Source organism: Anomaloglossus baeobatrachus, chromosome 5 (genome assembly GCF_048569485.1).
Source record: "Anomaloglossus baeobatrachus isolate aAnoBae1 chromosome 5, aAnoBae1.hap1, whole genome shotgun sequence".
Taxonomy (NCBI): domain Eukaryota; kingdom Metazoa; phylum Chordata; class Amphibia; order Anura; family Aromobatidae; genus Anomaloglossus; species Anomaloglossus baeobatrachus.
This window is the reverse complement of record NC_134357.1, coordinates 535,262,001-535,288,724: the sequence shown is the minus strand read 5'-3', so window position 1 is coordinate 535,288,724 and position 26,724 is coordinate 535,262,001. Positions and strand designations below refer to the sequence as shown.

Here is a 26,724-nt window from a genome sequence, read left to right as displayed (position 1 = left end):
CTGGAAAAAACTCCACTTCCATCTTTGCCCTCCTTCTTCTGAAGTCGGCGTGCATGACACATCCTACGTCATGCACACGCGCCGGCATTGAGGTCCTGCGCAGGCGCACTTTGATCTGCCCTGCCCTGATCAGATCAAAGAATTGTAGTGCGTAGGACCTCAATGCCGGCTATTGTGGATGAGATAGGATGCGTTATGCACCCAGACTTCAGAAGAAGGAGGACAAAGATGGCCGAAAGAGGAGGCGTCCACACCAGGTGGGGCAGAGCCAGGCGTTTGGCCCCACCCACCGAGGAGTTCACAGGCCTGGAGGCGGGAAAAGCAGTAGATCAGTTTAGGAGGTGAAAGTGAGAGGTCACAAACTGCGTGTGTCTGGGTAGGAGCCCAGGCACTGACAGCAAGGTTGGCAGACGGTGGTGGCCGTCTGCAGGAGTTAGCGGAACTCTGTGGAACCGTAGGATCGGGGTTGGGCGGTGGCCTACCGGTACCGAACCGGGGAGCGGAGTGAAGCTAAGCACACAGGCAGGGCCATCGGACCCCGACCAGGTTTAGAGCCGCCGACAATAGTCAAATCCGAGTGTGACAGGAACCCCAGGGTTTCCTAACAACCAAGTCCCGACAGAAGGCAACAGTCCACACCGTGAGGATATACAGCCACCGCCACAGGCTAGAGATCCAAGGGCCAGCGCCTGCGGCAAAAGGGCTCCTACGGTACCTATACGCCGGGGAGCGGACTACCGTTGGGAAACCATGGAGTCAACACAGTTTACACAGGTGCAGGGAAAGACAGCCACCATCAGCCGTCCGGGGAGAGTACAACAACACTGCAGCCGGCTGCGGGACCCGTCTATCCGGCCGTTTGGTTTACCAGAGACTCTGTCATTGATTGTCTGAGTGAGTACACCAGTGCTGTCCGGCACCGCGCCGCGCTGTCCCTGCAACCCTGCACCCCGGCCATCCAGCCTCACCGTTACATCACCGGGCCCCGGGAGCACCGACCCCCTACCCACGGAGGGGACAACATCCTAGCTGCTCCCTACCATCTCTCCCAGAATCCCCGTCATCAGCAGCCATCATCACCACGTCCTGTGGGTGGCGTCACGAACTCTCTCCCCAAACAAACCATCCTTTTTCACTCACGGGTGAGGAGCGCTGCTCGAGTCCCCGGGTCCGGCCCACCGCTCGAGCCACCGAGCAGCAGCAGCAGAAGCTCCGGACCCGAGCATGGCGAGCGCGTCCCCTCCGCCCGCGACAATTACACAGCAGAAAATAGAAAAAAACATTTTTCCTATTAAAACATCCCTGGCGGTGTAAAGGGCAGGGGTCATGATTACTAATAAATGTACCAGGGTAGAATAGGGAGGTAATAACTCTATTGTTAGTGTCTTTATACAGTGTATATATGTTATACACACACGGCTCTGCCACAGGCCTATACACACACACGGCATCTTCCACAGGCCTATACACACACACGGCTCTGCCACAGTATACACACACACACGGCTCTGCCACAGGCCTATACACACACACACGGCTCTGCCACAGGCCTATACACACACACACACGGCTCTGCCATAGGCCTATACACACACATGGCTCTACCATAGGCCTATACACACACACGGCTCTGCCATAGGCCTATACACACACACACGGCTCTGCCATAGTCCTATACACACACACACGGCTCTGCCACAGGCCTATACACACACACACGGCTCTGCCACAGGCCTATACACACACACACGGCTCTGCCACAGGCCTATACACACACACACGGCACTGCCACAGGCCTATACACACACACACATGGCTCTGCCACAGGCCTATACACACACACACGGCTCTGCCACAGGCCTATACACACACACGGCTCTGCCACAGGCCTATACACACACACACACACGGCTCTGCCACAGGCCTATACACACACACAGCTCTGCCACAGGCATATACACACACACGGCTCTGCCACAGGCCTATACACACACACACGGCTATGCCACAGGCCTATACACACACACGGCTCTGCCACAGGCCTATACACACACACACACACAGCTCTACCACAGGCATATACACACACACACGGCTCTGCCACAGGCCTATACACACACACACACACACGAGCACACGGCTCTGCCACAGGCCTATACACACACACGGCTCTGCCACAGGCCTATACACACACACACGGCTCTGCCACAGGCCTATACACACACACACGAACACACGGCTCTGCCACAGGCCTATACACACACACTGCTCTGCCACAGACCTACACACATACGGCTCTGAAACAGGCCTATACACACACGGCTCTGCCACAGGCCTATACCCACACACACACACACACGGCATCTTCCACAGGCCTATACACACACACACGGCTCTGCCACAAGCCTATACAAACACACACGGCTGTCACAAGCCTATACAAACACACACACACGGCTCTGCCACAGGCCTATACACACACATGGCTCTGCCACAGGCCTATACACACACACGGCTCTGCCACAGGCCTATACACACACACGGCTCTGCCACAGGGATATACACACACACGGCTCTGCTTCATTCAAATATAAACACACACAGCTCCACTACATGCATATATACAAACACATAGCCCTACTACATGCACCTACATACATAGAGTTAGGTCCAGAAATATTTGGACAGTGACACAATTTTCGCGAGTTGGGCTCTGCATGCCACCACATTGGATTTGAAATGAAACCTCTACAACAGAATTAAAGTGCAGATTGTAACGTTTAATTTGAAGGTTTGAACAAAAATATCTGATAGAAATTGTAGGAATTGCACACATTTCTTTACAAACACTCCACATTTTAGGAGGTCAAAAGTAATTGGACAAATAAACCAAACCCAAACAAAATATTTTTATTTTCAATATTTTGTTGCGAATCCTTTGGAGGCAATCACTGCCTTAAGTCTGGAACCCATGGACATCACCAAACGCTGGGTTTCCTCCTTCTTAATGCTTTGCCAGGCCTTTACAGCCGCAGCCTTCAGGTCTTGCATGTTTGTGGGTCTTTCCGTCTTAAGTCTGGATTTGAGCAAGTGAAATGCATGCTCAATTGGGTTAAGATCTGGTGATTGACTTGGCCATTGCAGAATGTTCCACTTTTTTGCACTCATGAACTCCTGGGTAGCTTTGGCTGTATGCTTGGGGTCATTGTCCATCTGTACTATGAAGCGTCGTCCGATCAACTTTGCGGTATTTGGCTGAATCTGGGCTGAAAGTATATCCCGGTACACTTCAGAATTCATCCGGCTACTCTTGTCTGCTGTTATGTCATCAATAAACACAAGTGACCCAGTGCCATTGAAAGCCATGCATGCCCATGCCATCACGTTGCTCCACCATGTTTTACAGAGGATGTGGTGTGCCTTGGATTATGTGCCGTTCCCTTTCTTCTCCAAACTTTTTTCTTCCCATCATTCTGGTACAGGTTGATCTTTGTCTCATCTGTCCATAGAATACTTTTCCAGAACTGAGCTGGCTTCATGAGGTGTTTTTCAGCAAATTTAACTCTGGCCTGTCTATTTTTGGAATTGATGAATGGTTTGCATCTAGATGTGAACCCTTTGTATTTACTTTCATGGAGTCTTCTCTTTACTGTTGACTTAGAGACAGATACACCTACTTCACTGAGAGTGTTCTGGACTTCAGTTGATGTTGTGAACGGGTTCTTCTTCACCAAAGAAAGTATGCGGCGATCATCCACCACTGTTGTCATCCGTGGACGCCCAGGCCTTTTTGAGTTCCCAAGCTCACCAGTCAATTCCTTTTTTTCTCAGAATGTACCCGACTGTTCATTTTGCTACTCCAAGCATGTCTGCTATCTCTCTGATGGATTTTTTCTTTTTTTTCAGCCTCAGGATGTTCTGCTTCACCTCAATTGAGAGTTCCTTAGACCGCATGTTGTCTGGTAACAGCAACAGCTTCCAAATGCAAAACCACACACCTGTAATCAACCCCAGACCTTTTAACTACTTCATTGATTACAGGTTAACGAGGGAGACTCCTTCAGAGTTAATTGCAGCCCTTAGAGTCCCTTGTCCAATTACTTTTGGTTCCTTGAAAAAGAGGAGGCTATGCATTACAGAGCTATGATTCCTAAACCCTTTCTCCGATTTGGATGTGAAAACTCTCATATTGCAGCTGGGAGTGTGCACTTTCAGCCCATATTATATATATATATAATTGTATTTCTGAACATGTTTTTGTAAACAGCTAAAATAACAAAACTTGTGTCACTGTCCAAATATTTCTGGACCTAACTGTAGCTCTAATACATGCATCTATTAACAAACACAACTCAGTTAAATGCGGCACATTTACACACACAGCTCTACAACAAGCATATTTACTTACACACACTATACATTACCACATCTTGCAGTTTCTGATTGGTACAGGCAGGAGAGGAGACACTGGGAGCTGCATGGAGGCTGCAGCAGCTGAAGAACAGGGCCTGCCGGGTCATCGGTCATGTGATCAGGCACATGACCTGTAAGGTCCTGAAATTACTCATTTCACCTACTGGAGTCCAACAGCCTCTGTTCATCTCACGGTAGCTTCCTCCCCTGCACCGATCACATAGGTTAGTGCAGAGCTGCAGGGGGAGGGCAGCTTTCTGTGAGCGGCGAGGATCTTTGCTTCTGCTCACCGGGCGACCCCTAAACCAGGGCAGTAATGCGCTGATGGTGGCCCTGGCATGACGTCATAACACACATGGCTGCGCACAGTGAACTGCGCGCGGCCGTGTCTCCTGTACTATAATGCTGCCGGCTGACACTGTTTGCACCTGTAAATGTGTCAGTGCAGGCACCGTGGCATCACAATACAGGAGACACGGTCGGGCGCAGTTCACTGTTATAATGACATCATGCAGCAGGCGGTCGACCCTTAACAGCGTTTGAGAGGGCGGCCCGGGGGGCAATTGCCTGCTTGCCTCCCGGGCCAGCACGCCCCTGCCGCTAAGTATGGCAGCTCTGCTTACCTTCAGTATCGGGGAATTACTGTCACAGCAGCTTGGGGAAGGTGTCACAAGAAAAACTTCTTGTACTAGGATTTAGACATAGCGACCATACATGGTAAAGTCACCACGAAGGTTGAACTAGATGGACCTAGGTCTTTTTTCAACCTAAGTAACTATGTAACCTCTGGAGGTGGGGACATGTATAACTCCTGTAACTTCTTTGATTACCTTAATCACTCCCTTCCAAAAGACCTGCAAGTCCAGATGTGACCACCAGATATGAGTCATTGTTCCGACCAACCTCCCACAGTGCCAGCATAGGTCCGAAACTTCTGGATATCATTTATGTAAGGCATAAAGAGCTGGGTACCATCTGGAAATTATTTTAAAGGGAACCTGCCACCAGATTTGGTGACTATAAGCTGCGGCTACCACCAGTGGGCTCTTATATACATGATTCTAACATGCTGTGTATATAAGCGCGCAGGCCACGGTGTAGAACGTAAAAATTACTTTAAAATACTCACCTAAATGGTTGATATGGTGCAGACTGGTTAGATGAGTGTCTCCGTTCTCCAGGTGCGGCGCCTCCTCTTTTGGCCATCCTTGTCCTCTTTCTTCTGAAGCCTGGGTGTATGACGCGTTCTACGTCATGCACACAGGCCGGCATCGAGATCCTGACTCACTCAAGAACAATGTAATTTTGTGATGATTAAGAGCCTTTTATCGCTTGAAACGCATTGATGTTTCTTTGCTCTGTACCCGCTCTAACAATTTTTGTTATGTGCTTTTTAATTATGCTTAAATAAAATTTTTACATTTTATTTGCTGGTGCTGGATTTTTTTCACCTCCTATTCTGATCTTTGAAGCCTCACTGATGACTACCCTGGAAGCTGGTGGAGACTGCCTTTCAGGGTCCAAGAAGAGGCCTCTCAAGCAACAGCCATTTGCTCTACCTCTTCCACCGGCCATTCCTACAGCTTCCAAAAACATCTTGCTGGAGAAGAAACTTCCTTCAAGCCTGGTAAAGAGGAGGCATAAAAGGGGGTACTGTAGCGTTGGCGTCCCTGCACTACCCTGCCTCTCCCTACCAGGGACGCTGACTCATTATGGCTGAGAGTCACTAGGTACTTAAGGTATACTCCCACTAGAGGAGGTGCCTGCACAACATCCTTGATCAGTTAGTGTAATGTCTGCTTCCTGTCAGATCCTGTTTCCCTGTGGCTATTGCCTGTCTCTGTGCCCACCAAACCTGCCTGCCCCAGCGATCCCGGCTGTACTCACCTGCACCTGTGTCCATACCCAAGTCCATTTCCTGTCCTCGGTGTCAGCTGCCACAGTCCCGGTCATTGTCCTGCGAGTGGTACTTGACATCTGCCTCGCAGCAGGCGCCTAGTTATGCCACTGCCACTAAAGGGTAAGCCCAGGTCCAGTGGGTCCACTCCTGCTCGCCGCCTCAACACCAGCGGCGAGTGTTACAGCCACTGAGCTTTTTTATATGCAGCGTAAACTAACCTGTGGCACGGCTTTCCAAGCCAGAGCAGGTCAATTTATGCTTGCGGAGACGCAAGTGTTCTCAGTGCTAGAACACAGTAAAAATAAGCTGCGCCCAGAATCCTGATCACGGTCATGGATACTGCGTTCTACTGCAGTGTCCTCCTGATCATGGGAACATCTAATATATAAAGCTGAATGTGTGTATGTATCTATGTATGTATGTATGTCCGGGATTGGCACCTGCACCGTTGCAGCTACAGCCACAAAATTTTGCACACTCACACGTCTGGACCCCGAGAGCGTCATAGGCTATGTTGTGAGGCGAAATTTTAACCCCGCGCATTCCAATTTACCAATTTTGCCCCTATCTACATAATGGGGAAAAAGTGAAACGAAAAGTGTTGGAGACAAATTGACAGCTGCCAGATGTAAAAAAAAAAGGGGACTTAAAGAATGAGAGTGATGGCACCAAAGAGTATATACCGTACAGTTGCTAAGGTGGGGCCCCGACATGGAATACTCACCACACTCGGGGATATGAACACACACACAAAATGCGCCACACACTACCACATGCTTGATCACATATACCACCGTCAGCACACATTTCACCACACATACACCAACCTCGCCACATAATCACTCTAAAACACACACAAGTCTGGTACATCCTCAGCACACATTTCACCAGACATATACCAACCTCACCACATAATCGCCCTAAAACACACACAAGTCTGGTATTATCCTTCAAAAATAAAAATCCGATTAATAAGCAGCCAAACTACAAGAACAACAAATGTACCATATAGGAAATACGGCAGCTGTCAGTCACATGACCTGTCTATTATGTGTATGTTTGAGCTAATATATACTTTCAGGGGGGAGGGCTTTCTGTTGTTATGTTGCCTGGGGATTTATCAATCACAGCTCAGCTATTTTGCTACAGTTATTTATTCTGAGCTCTGATTGGTTAATGTAGGCAACAAAGGACATTCTCAGTATAACAAAGCGTGTGTGAGGTAACAGGATGTCAGTTAGGGTGTGTTGGTGGAAAGGCTGATGTCAGTCACATTACCTCTATGTGAGAGGATATAGAAACTGTCAGTTACAGACTATTTTTACCAGAATAATGCCTCATAAGAAAAGGAATTCCTTGGCACGAATGTCAGCTGATGCGAAAAGAAAAGCTGCATTACGGGCCAATGAAAAATGTGAAGACAGAGAAACAAGGCTGACACACACGAAAACAGCAGCTGCTTCCTCAAGAGCCAATGAACTTTCTGAGGAGAGGGAAGCGAGGCTTGCAGACTAGAGAACAAGAGCTGCTTGCTCAAGGGTCAATGAACTTTCTTAGGAGAGGGAAGCGAGGCTTGCAGACATGAAAACAAGACATGAACTTTCTGACATCTGTGTGGAATATCTGTGGTGTTGAAATATATGTTGTGAAATGCTTCTATTAGCTCAGTTTTTGACTTTTAATAATTACATTTCTATTTGTTTTGTGGTTTTTGTGTGCAGAATACATTTTTGTTAATACATTCTATTTTAACAGCAGTTATTGACCCGTGCGAAGCCGGGTAGTACAGCTAGTAGCTTAATAAAACACATGCACCACTTCAGCATGTTTTACTCACTCCTGGGTTTGTAATTTTTCATAAATATTTGGAAATCAAGGTCTCAGAGTCTGGAGGAAGAGTAGAGAGGTCACAATCCATCCTAATTGAGGTCTAGTGTGAAGTTTCCAAAATCATTGATGGTTTGGGGAGCCATGTCATCTGTTGGTGTAGGTCCACTGTGTTTTATCAAGCCCAATGTCAGCGCAGCTGTATACAAGGAAATTTTAGGGCACTTCATGTTTCCCTCTGCCGCCAAGGTTTTTGGAGATGGAAATTTCATTTTCCAGCAGGACTTGGCACCTGTCCACACTGCCAAAATTACCAATACCTGGTTTAATAACCACACTATCACTGTGCTTGATTGGCCAGCAAACTCGCCCTACCTAAACCCCATAGAGAATCTATGAGGTATTGTCTAAGGGAAGATGAGAGACACCAGACCCAACAATGCAGATGAGCTGAAGGCAGCTATCAAAGCAACCTGGGCTTCCATAACACCTCAGCAGTGCCACAGGCTGATCGGCTCTATTCTACACCGCATTGATGCATTAATTCATGCAAAAGGAGCCTCGACCAAGTACTGATTGCATTTACTTTACAGACTTTTCAGTAGCCCAACATTTCTGAGTTTAAAATCATTTTTTCAATCAGTCTTACATAATATTCTAATTTTCTGATATAATGGCTTTTGGGTTTTCATTGGCTGCAAGCCATAATCATCAACATTAACAGAAATAAACACTTGAAATAGATCCCTCTGTGTGTAATGACTATATAATATTTTCACTTTTTGTCTTGAATTACTGAAATAAATTAACTTTTTGATGATATTCTAATTTATTGAGATGCACTTGTATATTACTAATGCTAATTAAGTTCTAAAATGCTTTCCCTTTTTCTTTTATGTCTTTACTATGACTGTTATTTATTTCTTACATAGTTTGTTAAAATATACGGTTTCTCTCCATGTGATATTTTCTTTGTGTCAAACAAAATATGAAGTTCAAGTAAAACACTTTTTTTATTCACCCATGACAGCACCACGGAGAGAGGGGATTGGCCCTTTGAGAACAGGAAACCTACTGAATAAAAGGGAAGTACCTCTACCACGCATCAGTTGGATTACAGAGAATGAGACCTCCAAGTGGACATTGTTAACCTTTTTTCTTAACCTATATACATAACCACACCACCAAACACGTACATACAGTCATATGAAAAAGTTTGGGCACCCCTATTAATATTAACCTTTTTTCTTTACAACAATTTGGGTTTTTGCAACAGCTATTTCAGTTTCATATATCTAATAACTGACGGACTAAGTAATATTTCTTGATTGAAATGAAGTTTATTGTACTAACAGAAAATGTGCAATCCGCATTTAAACAAAATTTGACCGGTGCAAAAGTATGGGCACCTCAACATAAAAGTGACATTAATATTTTGTAGATCCTCCTTTTGTAAAAAATAACAGCCTCTAGTCGCTTCCTGTAACTTTTAATGAGTTCCTGGATCCTGGATGAAGGTATATTTGACCATTCCTGTTTACAAAACAATTCCAGTTCAGTTGAGTTTGATGGTAGCCGAGCATGGACAGCACGCTTCAAATCATCCCACAGATGTTCAATGATATTCAGGTCTGGGGACTGGAATGGCCATTCCAGAACATTGTAATTGTTCCTCTGCATGAATGCCTGAGTAGATTTGGAGCGGTGTTTTGGATCATTGTCTTGCTGAAATATCCATCCCCTGCGTAACTTCAACTTCGTCACTGATTCTTGCACATTATTGTCAAGAATCTGCTGATACTGAGTTGAATCCATGCGACCCTCAACTTTAACAAGATTCCCGATGTCGGCATTGGCCACACAGCCCCAAAGCATGATGGAACCTCCACCAAATTTTACTGTGGGTAGCAAGTGCTTTTCTTGGAATGCCGTGTTTGTTGGCCTCCATGCATAACGCCTTTTTGTATGACCAAACAACTCAATCTTTGTTTCATCAGTCCACAGGACCTTCTTCCAAAATTTAACTGGCTTGTCCAAATGTGCTTTTGCATACCTCAGGCGACTCTGTTTGTGGCATGCTTGCAGAAACGGCTTCTTTCGCATCATTCTCCCATACAGCTTCTCCTTGTGCAAAGTGTGCTGTATTGTTGACCGATGCACATAGACACCATCTGCAGCAAGATGATGCTGCAGGTCTTTGGAGGTGGTCTGTGGATTGTCCTTGACTGTTCTCACCATTCTTCTTCTCTGCCTTTCTCATATTTTTCTTGGCCTGCCACTTCTGGGCTTAACAAGAACTGTACCTGTGTTCTTCCATTTCCTTACTATGTTCCTCACAGTGGAAACTGACAGTTTAAATCTCTGAGACAACTTTTTGTATCCTTTCCCTGAACAACTATGTTGAATAATCTTTGTTTTCAGATCATTTGAGAGTTGTTTTGAGGAGCCCATGATGCCACTCTTCATAAGAGATTCAAATAGGAGAACAACTTGCAAGTGGCCACCTTAAATACCTTTTCTCATGATTGGATACACCTGCCTATGAAGTTCAAAGCTCAATAAGGTTACAAAACCAATTTAGTGCTTTAGTAAGTCAGTAAAAAGTAGATAGGAGTGTTCAAATCAAGAAATTGATAAGGGTGCCCATACTTTTGCACCGGTCCAATTTTGTTTAAATGCAGATTGCACATTTTCTGTTAGTACAATAAACCTCATTTCAATCCAGAAATATTACTCAGTCCATCAGTTATTAGGTATATGAAACTGAAATAACTGTTGCAAAAACCCAAATTGTTATAAAGAAAAAAGGTTAACATTAATAGGGGTGCCCAAACTTTTTCATATGACTGTAAATATATACAGTGGAACCTCGCTTAACGAGTAACCCAGTTAGCGAGTATTTCGCCTAATGAGCAAAGCTTGCTGTAAATTTGTAACTCGGTTTACAAGAAAGCTTTGCTGTACGAGCAAAATACTCACCGCACACACTTCCGGTTCCGTACATCCACCGCGCTCTGACCCGCTCTTGCAGTCCACACAAACGCACACACTCACGCACACACATACAGTATTATGCTCACCTTACCTTCCATCGCCGGCCTCATGGTTCTTGTAGTTCGCCGGTACATCGCGACGAGGGAGGAATCCTCGCGGCGAACTGCAAGATCCAGGAGGCCGGCGATGGAACAGAAGGTAAGGTGAGCATAATATGTGTGTGTGTGCGTGCGTGCTTGTGTGTTTATGCGTGTCTGTGCGTGTTTGCACGTGTGTGGAATGGCACAATAGGGGACCAGGATGGGACATTTAACAAGTTGTGGAACGAATTGTCTGCATTGCAATTATTTCCTATGGGAAATCTTGCTTTGCTGAACAAGTAACTTGGTTAACAAGCACACTCCCAGAACGTATTGTTCTCGTTAACCAAGGTTCCACTGTATAAGATATATAAAGCTGAATGTGTGTGTGTATGTATGTATGTGTGTGTATGTATGTGTGTGTGTGTGTGTGTGTGTGTGTGTGTGTGTGTGTATGTGTGTGTGTGTGTGTGTGTATGTGTGTGTGTGTGTGTGTGTAAGTATGTGTATGTGTGTTCGCTAAAGAAATTTGCACAGTCACCTCATTTTACTCAGGGAACGTCATAATTATGTTTTGAGAGGAAAATGTAACCCTGCGCTTTAGAATGGTCAAAAAACCTGCTTACATTAAAGTCAATGGAGCTGGAACAGGTCATTAATAGGATCTCTGGTTGCTATAGGCAACAAAGGACATTTTTAGTAAAAGACAGCTTATGTGTCAGCTAATATGATTTCGGTGGAGAGATGGATAGAGAGACAGAGAGAGAGCGAGACAGAATGAAAGAGACAAAGAAAGAGCAACAGAGAGAGCAACAGAGCGATAGGGAGAGACAGAGAGAGAAACAGAGTTAGAGAGGCAGACAGACAAACCATACAGAGACACAGTGAGAGAGAGGCAGACAGGGAAAGAGACAGTCAGAGGGAGATAGAGGCAGACAGACAGCGAGATGGATAGAGAGAGACAGACAGACAGAGAGGAAGGGAGGAGGGAGACAGAGGGAGAGAAACATAAGTTACTATCTCGGGCAACGTTGGGTACTACAGCTAGTATATAAATTTTTATTTATTTTGTTTTAAACAAACACCTAACAACATGAAGAAAGTCAATATACAAATACTGTCTTTGGTTCTTACAAAAATGCATTACTGGTAAGTAAACTACGAATTTTCATTCACCCACGACAGTACCACGGAGAGAGTTACAGAGAATAAGGATTTTAAGAAGCAACCACAGCCTCTAGGAACCTTTCTATCAAATAAGAGATCAGAGGCAGAAGACAAATCCAGTCTGTAGTGCCTGTAAAACGGAGAGGAAGAAGACAATGTTGCTGTCTTACAAATCTGCTTGATCGATACATCGGACTTCTGCGCCCCCAGGAGAATGCCATACCTCTTGTCGAGTGAGCTTTCAACCAATCTGGAACAATCTTGCCGATAATAGAATAGGCTAAACTAATGGCTTCTTTAATCCACCTAGCAAGTGTACATTTCGAAGCCCTAAGCCCCTTCTCCTGACACTGAAAGACGACAAATAAGGAGTCATTTACTCTCCAAGAGCTCGTGACTGCTAAGTACTTCATAAGACACCTCTTACTGTCTAGAGTATGTAGCTTCTCCTTATGATTCTTCGGATTGTTTTAAAAGGATGAACCACCTCCAGAGTTCTACTGAGTTCTAAATGTGGATGCCACCTTACGCTGTATCTCATCTCAAGATAATTCTATTGTCTAGAGTCTGAGTGAAAGACGGGTCTACTGCAGAAGTCTCAAACACGCGGCCCGCGAACCGAATGCGTCCCGCTGGCAAGTGGACCCGGTACGTTGATTTGAAATTTAGATAAAGTGCTGACAGTGGACGCAATCATCGACGGGGAGCTCGTGCATGCACAATAGGGGACCAGCAAGGGGCAGTGCTAGTGTGTAGAATGGCACAATAAGGGACCAGGATGGGACAGTGCTAGTGTATGTAGAATGGCACAATAGGGGACCAGGATGGGACATTGCTAGTGTGTGTGTGTGTATGTGTGTGGGATGGCACAATAGGCAATCAGGATGGGACATTGCTAGTGTGTGTGTGTGTGTATGTGTGTGGGATGGCACAATAGGCAACCAGGATGGGACATTGCTAGTGTGTGTGTGTGTTTGTTTGTGTAGAATGGCACAATAGGGGACCAGGATGGGACATTCTACAAGAAGAGGTTCAGTAAAGGGGACATTACTACAAAAAGAGAACCTGCATGTGCACATTAGTAAAAGGGGACAAGGATGGAGCACATTACTAGAGGATGGGGTCAAGGAGGGGCACATTACTACAGGATGGAGACAAGGATGGGTCACATTTGTAAACGGGGACAAGGATGGGCACATTACTACAAGATTGGCACAATACTACAGGATGGGCACATTACTATAGGGTGGGGACAAGGACAGGAGACATTAGTAAAAGATGTTGGCCAAAATTACTATAGGGTGCTAATTGTAAAACTATACTACTTAGAAGAAAAGGATAAAATGTAAACTTAACGCCGGGGGAGCGCAGGGTAGGATAGAACAATCTTTTCTTTTTTTACTGTGTGCTGTGGTGGGACTAAATACCAGGAGGATGAAGAGGCTATATACCAGGAGGATGGGGAGGCTATATACCAGGAGGATGGGGAGGCTATATACAAGGAGGATGGGGAGGCTATATACAAGGAGGATGGGGAGGCTATATACAAGGAGGATGGGGAGGCTATATACCAGGAGGATGGGGAGGCTATATACCAGGAGGATGGAAAGGCTATATACCAGGAGGATGGGGATATACACCAGGATGGGGACATGATGGAGCAATATAAACCAGGATGGGTACATAATGGGAGCATAAATACCAAAAAAGGGCCATGATGGGAACATATATACTAGGATGGGGCCATGATGGGAACATATATACCAGAATGGGGCCATATATACCAGATTATATCCATGATCGGTGATATGATATGTGATCTGGTCATAGTGTCGCAGTATTTCTCCCCTGTATGTGGTAATATTCGGTTACTACGTGGTCTAATTATGGTGTAGTGGTATTACTCTCTTGTATGTGCCTTTATTCAGTTACTATGTGGTGGTAATAGGTTGTCTAGTCACAGTGTGGCAATATTTCTCCCTTGTATGTGGTATTATTGGTCTTGGTATAGTGGATTGTGTTGTGTATGGAGGTCACTTTTTCTCTCTGATATCAATATGGGGAAGATTCTTTATTTAAAAATTGTTGTTTCCTGTTTTCTACTGCTAAATTGGCTTTGACTACGTCTTGATTTCTACAATGTGACTCTCGACCAACTTTCAAAGTCGAATGTGGCTCTCAAGGTCAAAAAGGTTGGGGACCCCTGCCCTACCGCTACCCTTATGCTTAGTAACTGTGATTAGATGTGTTGGTATACAGGCGACCTCTTGTGGGAACTCAATTTAATTGCACCTTATATGCACAACTGCACTTTATGTCCCTATCCATTTGGGCAGATGATTGTATCCACTTTATGTAATATTTTGTGGGTTTAGCACAGGCACAGTGTCTATTTTCCATCTTACATCAAATCTTGTATTTTTTAACATACATTTTTGTAAATGTTCAATAAAGATTCCTTAATTATATATACACATAAAATCTCCATTGTTTTTTGGTTTATATCTTATGTAGGAGAGTGTATTTCTCCGGGTATTCACATTATTATGCATTGTAACATGACTACCCAGGAACAAACATTTAAGGATCAGCTCACCCCATCCAGAAGACTATCTCCAGCACAAATCCTGGTGAGCAAGCGGGGGGTACACTGAGAGTAAAGAGAAAAAATTCCAGCGAGAGAATCTTCTAAAATCCATAAAAAAAGTTTCCATTACAATACGTGCATAAAACCAAAAAAGGAACTATTCCAATGCCACATCATAGAGGTTCGGGTTGTTTCTGGACCTCTATGATGTGGCGTCGGAATATTTCCTTTTTTGGTTTTATGCACGTATTGTAATGGAATATTTTTTTATGGATTAATTAAAGTCTTAGATTTTAGAAGATTCTCTTGCTGGAATTTTTTCTCTTTACTCCCATGACTACCCAGGGGATATAAGTTTAAAACCATAGATTTGTTTGGTATATATAGTGATCTAAAGGTGTAGAGAAAAAAATATGGTATTAATAAAATGTCACTTTGTCCTGCAATCAAGGCAGCCCCCAAAATTATTTTTTGTCTATGTGCGGCTCATACACCTAGCCGAGTTTGAGACCCCTGGTCTACTGATAGGGCCTGAACATCACTCAATCTAAAGCGGGCTTTACACACTGCGACATCGCTATTAATGTCGAGAGCGATAGCACCCGCCCACGTCGAAGGCGCGTCACGGAGTGATCGCTGCCGTAGCGAACAATATCGCTACAGCAGCGTCACACGCAATTACCTGTTCACCGACGTCGCTGAGGCCGCCGAACAATCTCTCCTTTAAGGGGGAGGTTCGTTCGGCATCACAGCGGCGTCACTAAGCGGCCGCCCAACAGAAGCGGAGGGGCGGAGATGAGCGGCCAGAACATCCTGCCCACCTACTTCCTTCCTCATTGCCGGCAGCGGCAGGTACGATGTTGTTCCTCGTTCCTGCGGTGTCACACATAGCAACGTGTGCTGCCGCAGGAATGACAAACAACCTGCGTTCCAAACGAGGAACGATTTTTTAAAAATGAACGACGTGTACACGACGAATGATTTGACACCTTTTTGCAATCGTTACTGATCGCAAAAAGGTGTCACACACAATGACATTGCTAACGAGGCCGGATGTGCGTTGCCAACACCGTGACCCCGACGATATCTTGTTAGCGATATCGTTGTGTGTAAATAGGCCTTAAGGGCTGATGTTAAGGCTACCAGGAGAACATTCTTAAATGAGAGCAGCTTAATTAATACAGCATCAATGTGTTCAAAAAAAGGCTCAGTCAGGGTCGACACTACAAGATTAAAATCCCACCAAGGCAAATTTGGTCAACAGATGTTGATCTTCAGCAAGCTTTAATAAATAAACACTCAAGAGTTACCTGGTAGGTCAACGTTATAGAGGGCTGCTAAAACCTACACTTTTAGAGTGTTAGTAGACACCTAGATCCAACCCTCTCTGCAGGAACTCTAATATAGATCTGACAGGAACCCCATAACCCAACTTAGCTGCTGAGCTGGCTGTCAGGTGTTGTGAAAAAACACATTACCGGTATGTAACTATGTACATTTTCTATATGGCTTCTCCGCATGTGAGATTTGTGATGTTCAAGAAGATTACATTTCTGGGTAAAACATTTTCCACATTCTGCACATGAAAAGGGCTTCTCCCCTGTGTGAATTCTCTGGTGATTAACAAGATATGCTTTCTCTGCAAAGCATTTCCCACATTCTGAACATGAATATGGCTTCTCCTCTGTGTGAGTTTTCTGGTGTCTAGTAAAATTTGATTGATTTGAAAAACATTTTCCACATTCTGAACATGAAAAAGGCTTCTCCCCTGTATGAGTTCTTCGATGTGAATTAAGCTGTGACTTCCTTGCAAAACATTTCTCACATTCTGAACAGGAATATGGCTTCTCCCCTGTGTGAATTCTCCGATGTTCAACAAAAAGTGTTTTACATGAAAAACATTTCCCACATTCTGAACATAAATATGGCTTCTCCCCTGTGTGAATTCTTTGATGAGTTACAAGATCTGACTTCTGTGTAAAACATTTCCCACATTCTGAACATAAAAATGGCTTCTCCTCTTTGTGAGTTTTCTGGTGTCTAATAAAATTTGATTGATTTGAAAAACATTTTCCACATTCTGAACATGAAAAAGGCTTCTCCCCAGTGTGAGTTCTTCGATGTGAATTAAGCTGTGACTTCCTTGCAAAAAATTTCCCACATTCTAAACATGGAAATGGCTTCTCCCCTGTATGAATTCTCTGATAAGTTACAAAATCTGACTTCGGTTTAAAACATGTCCCACAGTCTGAATACGAATATGGCTTCTCCCCTGTGTGAATTATCTGGTGTTCCACACATTTTGATGTCTTCTTTGCTGTAAGAGAAGTTCGATTTTTCATGCCATTTTTCTTAGTAGTCTGAGATAAATCAGAAGATAGGACCTGTTTAATAGGATCAAATAATAGTTCTTTACTGTGAAAGGATGATGGAATATCTTCAGTAATGGCATCCATTTCAGTTATCTCTTGTGTGAAATCAAGGTCATCGGATTTAAAAATTGATGTCAGTTTTCCATCTGATCTCCTGCTGCGATCATCTGCCAAGAAAGAAGATTTTTATTTTTTTAATAAAGTGTCCCTAAAAATTATATTTTTAGAACAGTTCTAAAAGATGTACATAAAAATTGTAAGTTATATGGCAAAATGTAATTACTAGGAACCAGTAGAGCATGAATGTTTAACCCTTCTTATTACTTCTGTTTCGTCTGACATTTGGAATGGAAAAGTAGAGGGTTTCCACATTACTAGAAGCTGAAAGTCTCTAAAATGTAGTAGAGTTTCCATAAACCAATTCATTAAAATCTTGTCTCCCAAAGTCAAATGTCCCCCTCACTTCTGAGTCTTACAGTGTGATCAAACACTAGTAGCCACCACGTGTTTAGCATTGCTGTAGTGGCTATAAGCCACTTACAAATTTATAGTGTATACAGTATATCTGCAGAAGCACAAGTTGGGCACAATTGGGCACTAAAATTGCACAAATGGAATTATCACTTTGCAACATCCACTGTTCTAATTATAACGTTTTGGTGGAGTCAAAATTGTCACTACACCTATAGATGAATTCACTGGGGGAAATAAAGTAATTTTGTTGGGATTTCTTCCGTTCTGACTCTCTGCCGTTCTAGCACCTTAGGTTTTTGGAAATGGTTTCTGGAAACTATTCCAGCAAAATTTGCATTCGGATTCTGACCAGGGAAGGAGAGAAAGTATTAGTGCTCCCCATTTCAGGAGAGATTGTGGAGTAATCTGAATTCCTTAGGATCAAAAACATAATGAAGGTAGACGTGGAGTGATGCCAACACATCTACTGAAAATGTGAATAAATGTATATTAGATCCATAAACCATGCACAGCTTAGAGATATCTTGGCATAGGTGTAATGTTTTTTCGTGTAGTTTATCACAATTCTCTTTTAAGTTAGTCAGCTCATTTCGCACAGAAACTGAAAACTCAAGATAAAGTAATAATCTGCTGTTATTGTACAGAAATGCACACTTGGCCAATGCTAAAAATGTATTTCACTTCCTCTTTTATGAAGGGAAGATTTTTATTTTCGGTCTTCTTAGACTCAACAATGGCGGCTCCAGTATAAGTTCTTATATAATTTACATTTGTAGAATTCAAAACATAGAAAAAAATCTTTCAGGCTCTTGAAGATAAAAATTAGAGATGAGCGAACCCGAGGTTTGGTATTCGGTGTTTGTACGAAACACAGACTTTACACAAAAATCAAAGATTCGGAGTTGGGTGCTTTATGTATTAAAACCAGTCGCGCGAGCATTACTATGCTCGGTTCTCAGCCCAGTGCGAGACGCTTGCAGTGTTTGAACGTCTCGCACTGGGACTAACAACAGCGTGATCAGATGTAGTGTGCACCAAAAAAAGAAAAATGGGAAAAGAACGCCCCTGGAAGTGATCTGTTTATGGCTGGCTATATGTTGGCAGAGACCCCAACTGCCCAGCTTGTAAGTTCCATTGGGGTTTAGGTCAAGTTCAGGTGTCAAACTGATCTTAATTTAAAGTTCGTCTGAACCGAACTTCCACGGGTCCGCTCATTTTTAATAAAATATCAGACCTTTATTAATGGGAACTTGTTCTTGTGGTGTCCCCCAACAGGATTACATTGGGCACCCCAATTCAAGAAAGACATCGAGATATTGGCGCACATCCAGAGAAGAGCAACCAAGATGGTAGAAGGTTTGAAGCCATGTCATATGAAGACCTGCTAAAAGAACTAGGGATGTTTAGTTTGCAAAAAAGAAGGCTGAGAGGAGATTTAATAGGGGTCTACAAATATCTGAAAAAAAGTCACAGTGCACAGGGAACTACCCTATTCTCATTAGCACAAGGAAGTACAAGAAGCAATGGGATGAAAATAAAAGGAAGGAGATTCAGATTAGACATTAGGAAAAACTTTCTGACAGTGAGGGCAGTCAAAGAATGGAACAGGCTACCGCGTGAGGTAGTGAGCTCTCCATCAATGGAAAACGTCAAGTGGAAGCTAGATAAACATATAGCTGGGATGATTTAGGAAAACCTGCAGTAGCAGGGGGTTGGACCCGATGGCCCTTCCAACTCTACCATTCTATGATTCTATGTCTGCAGATATAGGGTTAAGCAGCAGGATAATAGCATTCAGCTGGCATCTCAAGCAGAGCCATCACTACGTTTAGCCAGTGTGCACTTAGGGATATACCGTCCCTGCCCGTGCTTACTGGTCCAAGGATACATAGTTACATGGACTTTTCCTCTTATGGCATTGCGAAGTAAACAACGGATTTGTTCGGCCACAAGTGTGTGTGCAAGGCAGAGATGGCACTCCTGGAAAAATAGTGGCGGTTGGGAACAATATACTGGTGTACAGCCACAGACATAATTTGTTGGAAACTGCCTGTCTCACCAGCCTGAATGACAGCATTTCAAAGGAAAGCATTTTGAAAATGCCATCATTCAGGGTCAGGGCTCGTGAGTGGATAGGGGGGTATTTCCTCTTTCTATTGAGGGTTTAGGGGATGGAGAGCTGCAGACTTCCATGGAACGATGTGGATATAATAGATGATTCTGGTAGTGGTCGTGGTGCTGTCACTGCCACATCATCTGCTTGTGGGGAGGAAGGTGGCCTTGGTGATCATGAGTGGAAGCAAGATGCCGACACCACAGCTGAAGAGTGAGCAATAGGAGCCGGAGTTCTTTCATGATTTCTCAGGAACTACTCCACTGCACCTCGTGCCTGGAAGTCATATGACACATCATGCAGGTGGTGCTCAGGTTGAGAAGATTTTTCCCTCCCTTCAGGCTCTGACGGCACATCTTGAAAACCACCAGTCATCAGCACATTCCTGGAGAAAAAAATGCCATGACAGGTAGGTCTTTTCAGCTGGCTTTGCTGGGAGGTTTGCACTGGCACGATGGCCGTCAGAAGCCAACAACTTACTGGCTATGGACCGTCCACAGAGCTTTTACCCTATGCTCCCTCTTTTGCTGTGCTGCTGGTACGTTGACCTGAACACCTTCTTATCAGAACTGCGCATGTCACTATCACGGCCTTCGCTTCAGGAAGGGTCGAGCATCTCGTCATCATCCCTCGCATTGTCTTCCACTCACTCCTCAGCCCTGCCCTACTTCTCAGTCTGCACACTGACGAAAGCTGCAGCAGTTGTATTTCATCATCCTCTGAGCTGTGGTGATCTGCAGACCATGTCTACCAGCATTCCCACTGACTCATCCTCCAAAACAAGTGGTTGAGCGTCGGTGCACTCAGTCTCTTCCACTTCTAGGGCAGGGCCGGGTTGATGGGCTACTAAACCCCAGCCAGTAGAGTCAGCAAAAAGCATAAGTGACTACTGCATGACTTGTGGCTTATAGTGCTTGGCTGATTTTGAATAGGTTGAGGTAGAAGGATGATGACCATGGAACTCTGAGGTTTCAGGTGTGGACCGGGTGGAAGACAATGCAAAAGGAACTGGAGGCACTGGTAGCAATATACGGCATTAACTGCAATGGGAATTGTAACTGGACAACGTCTATAAATATCCTTTTCTGAGTGAGTGGAGGTCAGGAAAGTTTTTAAAGACAAAAAAAAAGGAAAACAGATATTTGTATTCTCTTTCCTGTGTTTTAGCTTCTACTCTTTATACTGGAGTGTAAAAGAAAAAGCAAAGATTAAAGAAAAAAAAAAATTCACACTCCGCTCTCATGGTGATTTGTAATGTTGAGCAAGCATCCTTGCCTCTGTTCGGTACTCAATCGAGCATCGGGGTGCTAAGGTACTCGGCTGAGTATTACAGGTGCTCGGATGTTTAGTCAACAAAACAATGATCACAAGACACATGGTTGCTTCACTACATGATGTGTGCAGGCACCCCAGCGAGAGACATTCAAGTCTCTGAATGGCTCTCACTGGGATTAAAGCATTGTGTTCAGATGTAGTGTGTCAAAAAAAACCAAAACACTTTTCCTTTTTTCCCCGGAAGTGCTCTCTTAATGGCTGGCTGCATTTGGGCGGAGAAACGAACTGCCCAATTATTTACTTACATCATACTCAGTACTCAAGCTGAGCACTTTTAGAGCATCTGACCTGCTCGACCCTCTCATCTCTAGTGATTTTGTCTTAAAAACAAGATCCACCAAACGGATCATATTTTTCTTCATGATTCCATGATTTTGTAAGTTGTCAGCACATTCTACATCCGGTGTTATTTGTCTTTGTAGTTTAGAGATCCGGGCAGGTAAAGGTCAGCATCTTCTAATTCCATCATGTAGTGTGGATCCTTTGGGTTTTCAGCTCTTGACAAAACCAGTCTCAATCCAACAGAGAGCCTTCCAATGCACAAAGTCATTGGCGCGTAATTGTTTAGGAGGAGAATGGTGACCACTTGATTGAGATATGGCCAGACTACACGGCAGATAAACCAAACACAGCCAGTGACTAAGGAAAATCTGCGACTTCTCTGCATTAAGTGATTACTACTCACCTGGGTAGTCGTATGTAGGAATCTCCTCTTTACACCACTCATCACACCTCACATATGTCCCTGTAGTATTAATATAGGTCAGATCTTCACCCTGAAACAATTATTGTAAAAGTCACAGACAGATGGAGAAGTCACATCTATGATCAGCTCTAATCCTGCCATCTCCACCGCTCTCATTACACAAGTGTAAAACATATAATACTTGTGGATAAAACAAGACTGAGCACAAGACCTTCACAGCCGTCTACACATCATAGGAGAGATTTCATGACAACTTCTCTCCATCTACCTGATGACCCTGAGGAACATTGGGATCTTCATGTTTATAGTGCTGTGGAAGAAGAGGACGGGGACATCTCTCTGGTGTTGTTCTCTCACTGGATAGAACTGGAGGAGACACATACAGGGACTGAATTCATTCTTTACATAGAGATAATTATAGGTCGTGTGTATTTAGTCCTATTACCTGGTGATGTGAGGGGCTGGGGAACCTCCATCATGACGTCCTTGTACTGATCTTGGTGTCCTTCTAAATATTCCCACTCCTCTATGGAGAAATAGACGGCGACATCCTGACACCTTATAGGAATCTGACACATACAATGATACCGTCATCCCCCGATCACTTCAGAGCGTTATTGTATAATGTCCCAGCATTCCCAGCAGTGTCACCTCTCCAGTCAGCAGCTCAATCATCTTGTAGGTCAGTTCTAGGATCTTCTGGGCATTGATGTCCTCATGTATCTGGGGGTGAGGTGGAGGCACCATGACTGGGCTCAGGGGTCTTCCCCATCCCTCAGATATAGGTGCCTGACAGCGCTCACTAGAGGTCTTCTTAACTACTGTGTAATCCTGGTTATGGAGAGACACATTAATACTTCGCACTACAGACATTTCCAGTGTCCTCACCTCTCCAGTTCTGTCCATCTGTTATTCCCATAGATAAGAATGATGTAATGTGACGTCATCAGAATCTCTCACCTGTCCAGTAAGCCTGAAGAGGATCTCTAGAGTGAGGTGTAATATCCTCTCCGCCATCTTGTCCCTGTCCATATCCATGCTTTAAGAGTCAATCAGGAGAATTCTCTTCTATAGAAGATCTCCACTTAGAGGATTCAATGTTGTAGGAACTTGAATGAGAAGACAATGAGCCGATGTAAAATCAAAGATGCCAAGTAATGATACAATAATTGGAGATAATAAGGGGAAACATGAGGAGATATAACATGTAGATGTATTTTTATATAGTATAAACTGGAATGTCAATCGCTGCACTCGTGACTCAGATGTGATAGTAAAGGAGACTCCGCTTCTCACTCGTCTACTGATCTAACGCAAAAGGCTGACATGAGCTAAGCGCACTTCTCAGCCAGTTTACAAAAGTTTTTAATTGAAACATAAAATATCAGTTTCAACAAAACAAAAAAAGAACATTCTGGATTCTTGATGAAGACATAAAGGAAGCATCTATCATGTATGTGAGGTAAGAAAGCGTCCATTATTTTATCTGAGGAAAATATCCAGCCGCCTCCATTTCATCTTACAGGAAAAATATATCTTTGTACCTTTTTATCCAGTAGATAGAAAAATAAATCAATATTCAGAGTCCTCAGTAGTTGATACGTTTAATGTCTGACTGAAAAGATGGTAACAAATGTAATATAAGGTGATGGATAGACCGGAGGAGTCTGGAAAGCAGCTAAACAGTACCACTAGTGATGAGCGAGCACTACCATGCTCCATACTCATAACAAGCACTCCGACACTCTCGACTTGTGTACCCGAGTATAAGGAAATCAATGGTAAACGCAAGCATATTTCTGGAAGAGCTTGTCCGAGCATCTGACTGCTCGTTACGAGTACCTGAGCATGGTAGTGCTCACTCATCACTAGTTACGAGTACTGAGCACCCAATCATGGTAGTGCTCGCTCATCACTAGTTACGAGTACCGAGCACCTGAGCATGGTAGTGCCCGCTCATCACTAGTTACGAGTACTGAGCATGGTAGTGCTCGCTCATCACTAGTTACGAGTACCGAGCACCTGAGCATGGTAGTGCCCGCTCATCACTAGTTACGAGTACAGAGCACCCGAGCATGGTAGTGCCCGCTCATCACTAGTTACGAGTACAGAGCACCCGAGCATGGTAGTGCTCGCTCATCACGAGTACTGAGCCCCAGAGTATGGTAGTGCCCGCTCATCACTAGTTATGAGTATCAATCACCCGAGCATGGTAGTATTCGCCCATCACTAGTTACAAGTATTGAGCACCCGAGCATTGTAGTGCTCGCTCATCACTAGTTACCATCTTTTCAGTCAGATATTAACCCCTTCATCCCCCCAGCCTGTTTTCATCTTCATGACTAGGCCAATTTTTTCAACCAGTGTCACTTTGACAGGTTATACCTCTGGAATTCTTCAACTGATCCCAGTGATTCTGGGATTGTTTTTTCGTGACATATTGTACATGAAAATGTAGACAATATTTTTTGCATTTATTTGTCAAATATTTTTGAACATTTTGCACTTTGCAAACATTTAATTTTCATGCCCGTAAACTACAGAGAGTTATCACACAAAATAGTTGATAAATAACATTTCCCACATGTCTACTTTACATCAGCGCAATTTTTGAAACATAATTGGTTTTTGCTAGGAAATGAAAGGAGGTCAAAGTTCATCAAAATGTTTTCCTTTTTTTTAAAAACATTTTTTTACAAAATCTTTTTTTCAGTCACTACATCACATTTGAGGTGACAGAAAATACCCAAAGTGATGCCATTCTAAAAACTGCACCCCTAAAACTACTCAAAACCACATCCAAGAAGTTTATTAACCCTTTAGGTGCTTCACTGGAACTAAAGGAATGTGATAGGAAAACATGAAAATGTTACTTTTTCCCACAAAATGTTACTTCAGCCCTAAATTTTGCATTTTCACAAGGGTATCAGGAGACAATGCATTGTACAATTTGTTTTCTATTTTTTCCTGAGTACACCAATACCCCATGTGTGATGGAAATCTACATTTTGGGCACATGGCAGGGCTTGGAAGGGAAGGATCGCCACTGGAAATTTAGAGCGCAAAATTGTCTGGGATAGCGGACGCCATGTCACGTTTGGAGACCCGCTTAAACAGCGGAAACTCCCCACAAGCGACCCAATTTTGGAAACTAGACCACTCAAGGAATTTTTCTAGATGTTTGCTGAGCACCTTGAATCCTCAGGTGCTTCACAGAATTTTATAACGTTGAGCCGTGAAAACAGAAATACATTTTTACCATAAAAATGTTGCTTAAACCCTCAATTTTTCATTGAAGGGTCACAGGAAAAAATTGACAATACAATTTCTTGTGCAATTTCTCCTGAGAGCGCTAATACCCCATATGTGGTCAATAACAACTTTTGAGGCTCAGTTCAAAGTGAAGAATGGAACGAGCGCCATATCTGAATTCAGTTTTAGTTGGAATAGTTTGTGGGTGCCATGTCACATTGGCCCTGAGGTGCCATATCAGCAGAAACTCCCCCCACAAGTTACCTCATTTTATAAATTGCACCTTTCAATTAATTCATCCAGGGGTGCAGTGAGCATATTGACACTACAGGTGTGTCACAAAATTATATACTATCGAACGGTGAACAAAAAACAATTACATTTTTACCACTAAAATGATGTTTTAAATCCAGATTTCTAATTTTCACCAGGGGAACAGGTAAAAAAAAAAAAAAAGGCCCATAATATGTCACACAATTTCTCCTTAATGTGGCAATACACTACGTGACTCAACGGTACTATACTATATGGATGCACCGAAGGGCTTGGGAGGGAAGGAGCGCCATTGGATCTTTGGAGTACAGATTTTCCTATATTAGTTTGTGGACTCCATTTCCAGTGGCCCCCAAGTGCCAGAACAACAGAAATTCCCTCAAATGACCAAGTTTTAGAAATTTGACTCCTCTGGAAATTAATTTACAGGTGTAGCAATGATTTAGCCTTTGCAATACACCCATGATGTAAAACAGAGTGAACGTTGCAGAATTAAAAATTGCAAATAAATGTAATGGGCAGAAGAAGGTCTTAAGTGCCCAGTATATTGTGCCCAGCTTGTGCTTCTGGAAACCTGCACCTCGCAAATTAAGCAGGCTCTCCTCACTACAATAATTCCAAACATACGAACATTAACTGTGGTTTAGGCACATTGTGGGTCTCAGAAGGGAGGGGGCCATTTGAATTTTATAGCTCAGATTTCGGTGGATTTCTTTTATTAGGTGAGCCATAGCGTTTTTCCAGGGCTTATGTGCAACCAGTAACAGGAAAGCCCCCTATATTTCTGTTAACAGATGAAAGACCTGAGTGAGGATTTGTGTTTTTTGTGGGTTGAGTTGAAATTATTTGGTGGCGATTTGGGTGCAGAACATTTTAGATCAGTTCCCATTTATTCTGTACTCTATGTTGAGCACTTACATAAGGGTTTCCATCTACATTTCCGAAATACGTGATTCAGGTGAAACCCCCGATGGATCCATTCACTAATGAGGCAGTAGAGTTACTCTGGACTCTGTTTGGCTTCTGTTCAGCGGTGTCCATCTTTTGAAAGGTGAACAAAACTTAATCACAGTATTGTGCACGCCTAAAAATAAAAAGTATAAAAACATGGACACCATCGCACCACAGGTAAGATGGCAGTTCAAAGTGACTGCCTCTGCCTCATTACAGTGAATTTTTAGTTTGGAATTTTGTCTGAATCAAGATTTTTAGAGATTTACATGTAATCCCC

General features: G+C 43.7%; 1 protein-coding gene across 1 annotated transcript in view; it reads right to left on the bottom strand.

Annotated features, from left to right (window-relative positions):
- Positions 1–16,233: 16,233 nt before the first annotated feature.
- Positions 16,234–26,724, bottom strand: part of LOC142312925 (uncharacterized) — a 135,873-nt gene continuing 125,382 nt past the window's right edge. The window contains 6 exon segments of the mRNA XM_075351913.1: positions 16,234–17,507; positions 21,948–22,038; positions 22,237–22,334; positions 22,414–22,537; positions 22,620–22,799; positions 22,929–23,007. Of these exon segments, the coding sequence (XP_075208028.1) occupies positions 16,402–17,507; positions 21,948–22,038; positions 22,237–22,334; positions 22,414–22,537; positions 22,620–22,799; positions 22,929–23,007 (1,678 nt within the window). The 3' untranslated portion in view covers positions 16,234–16,401.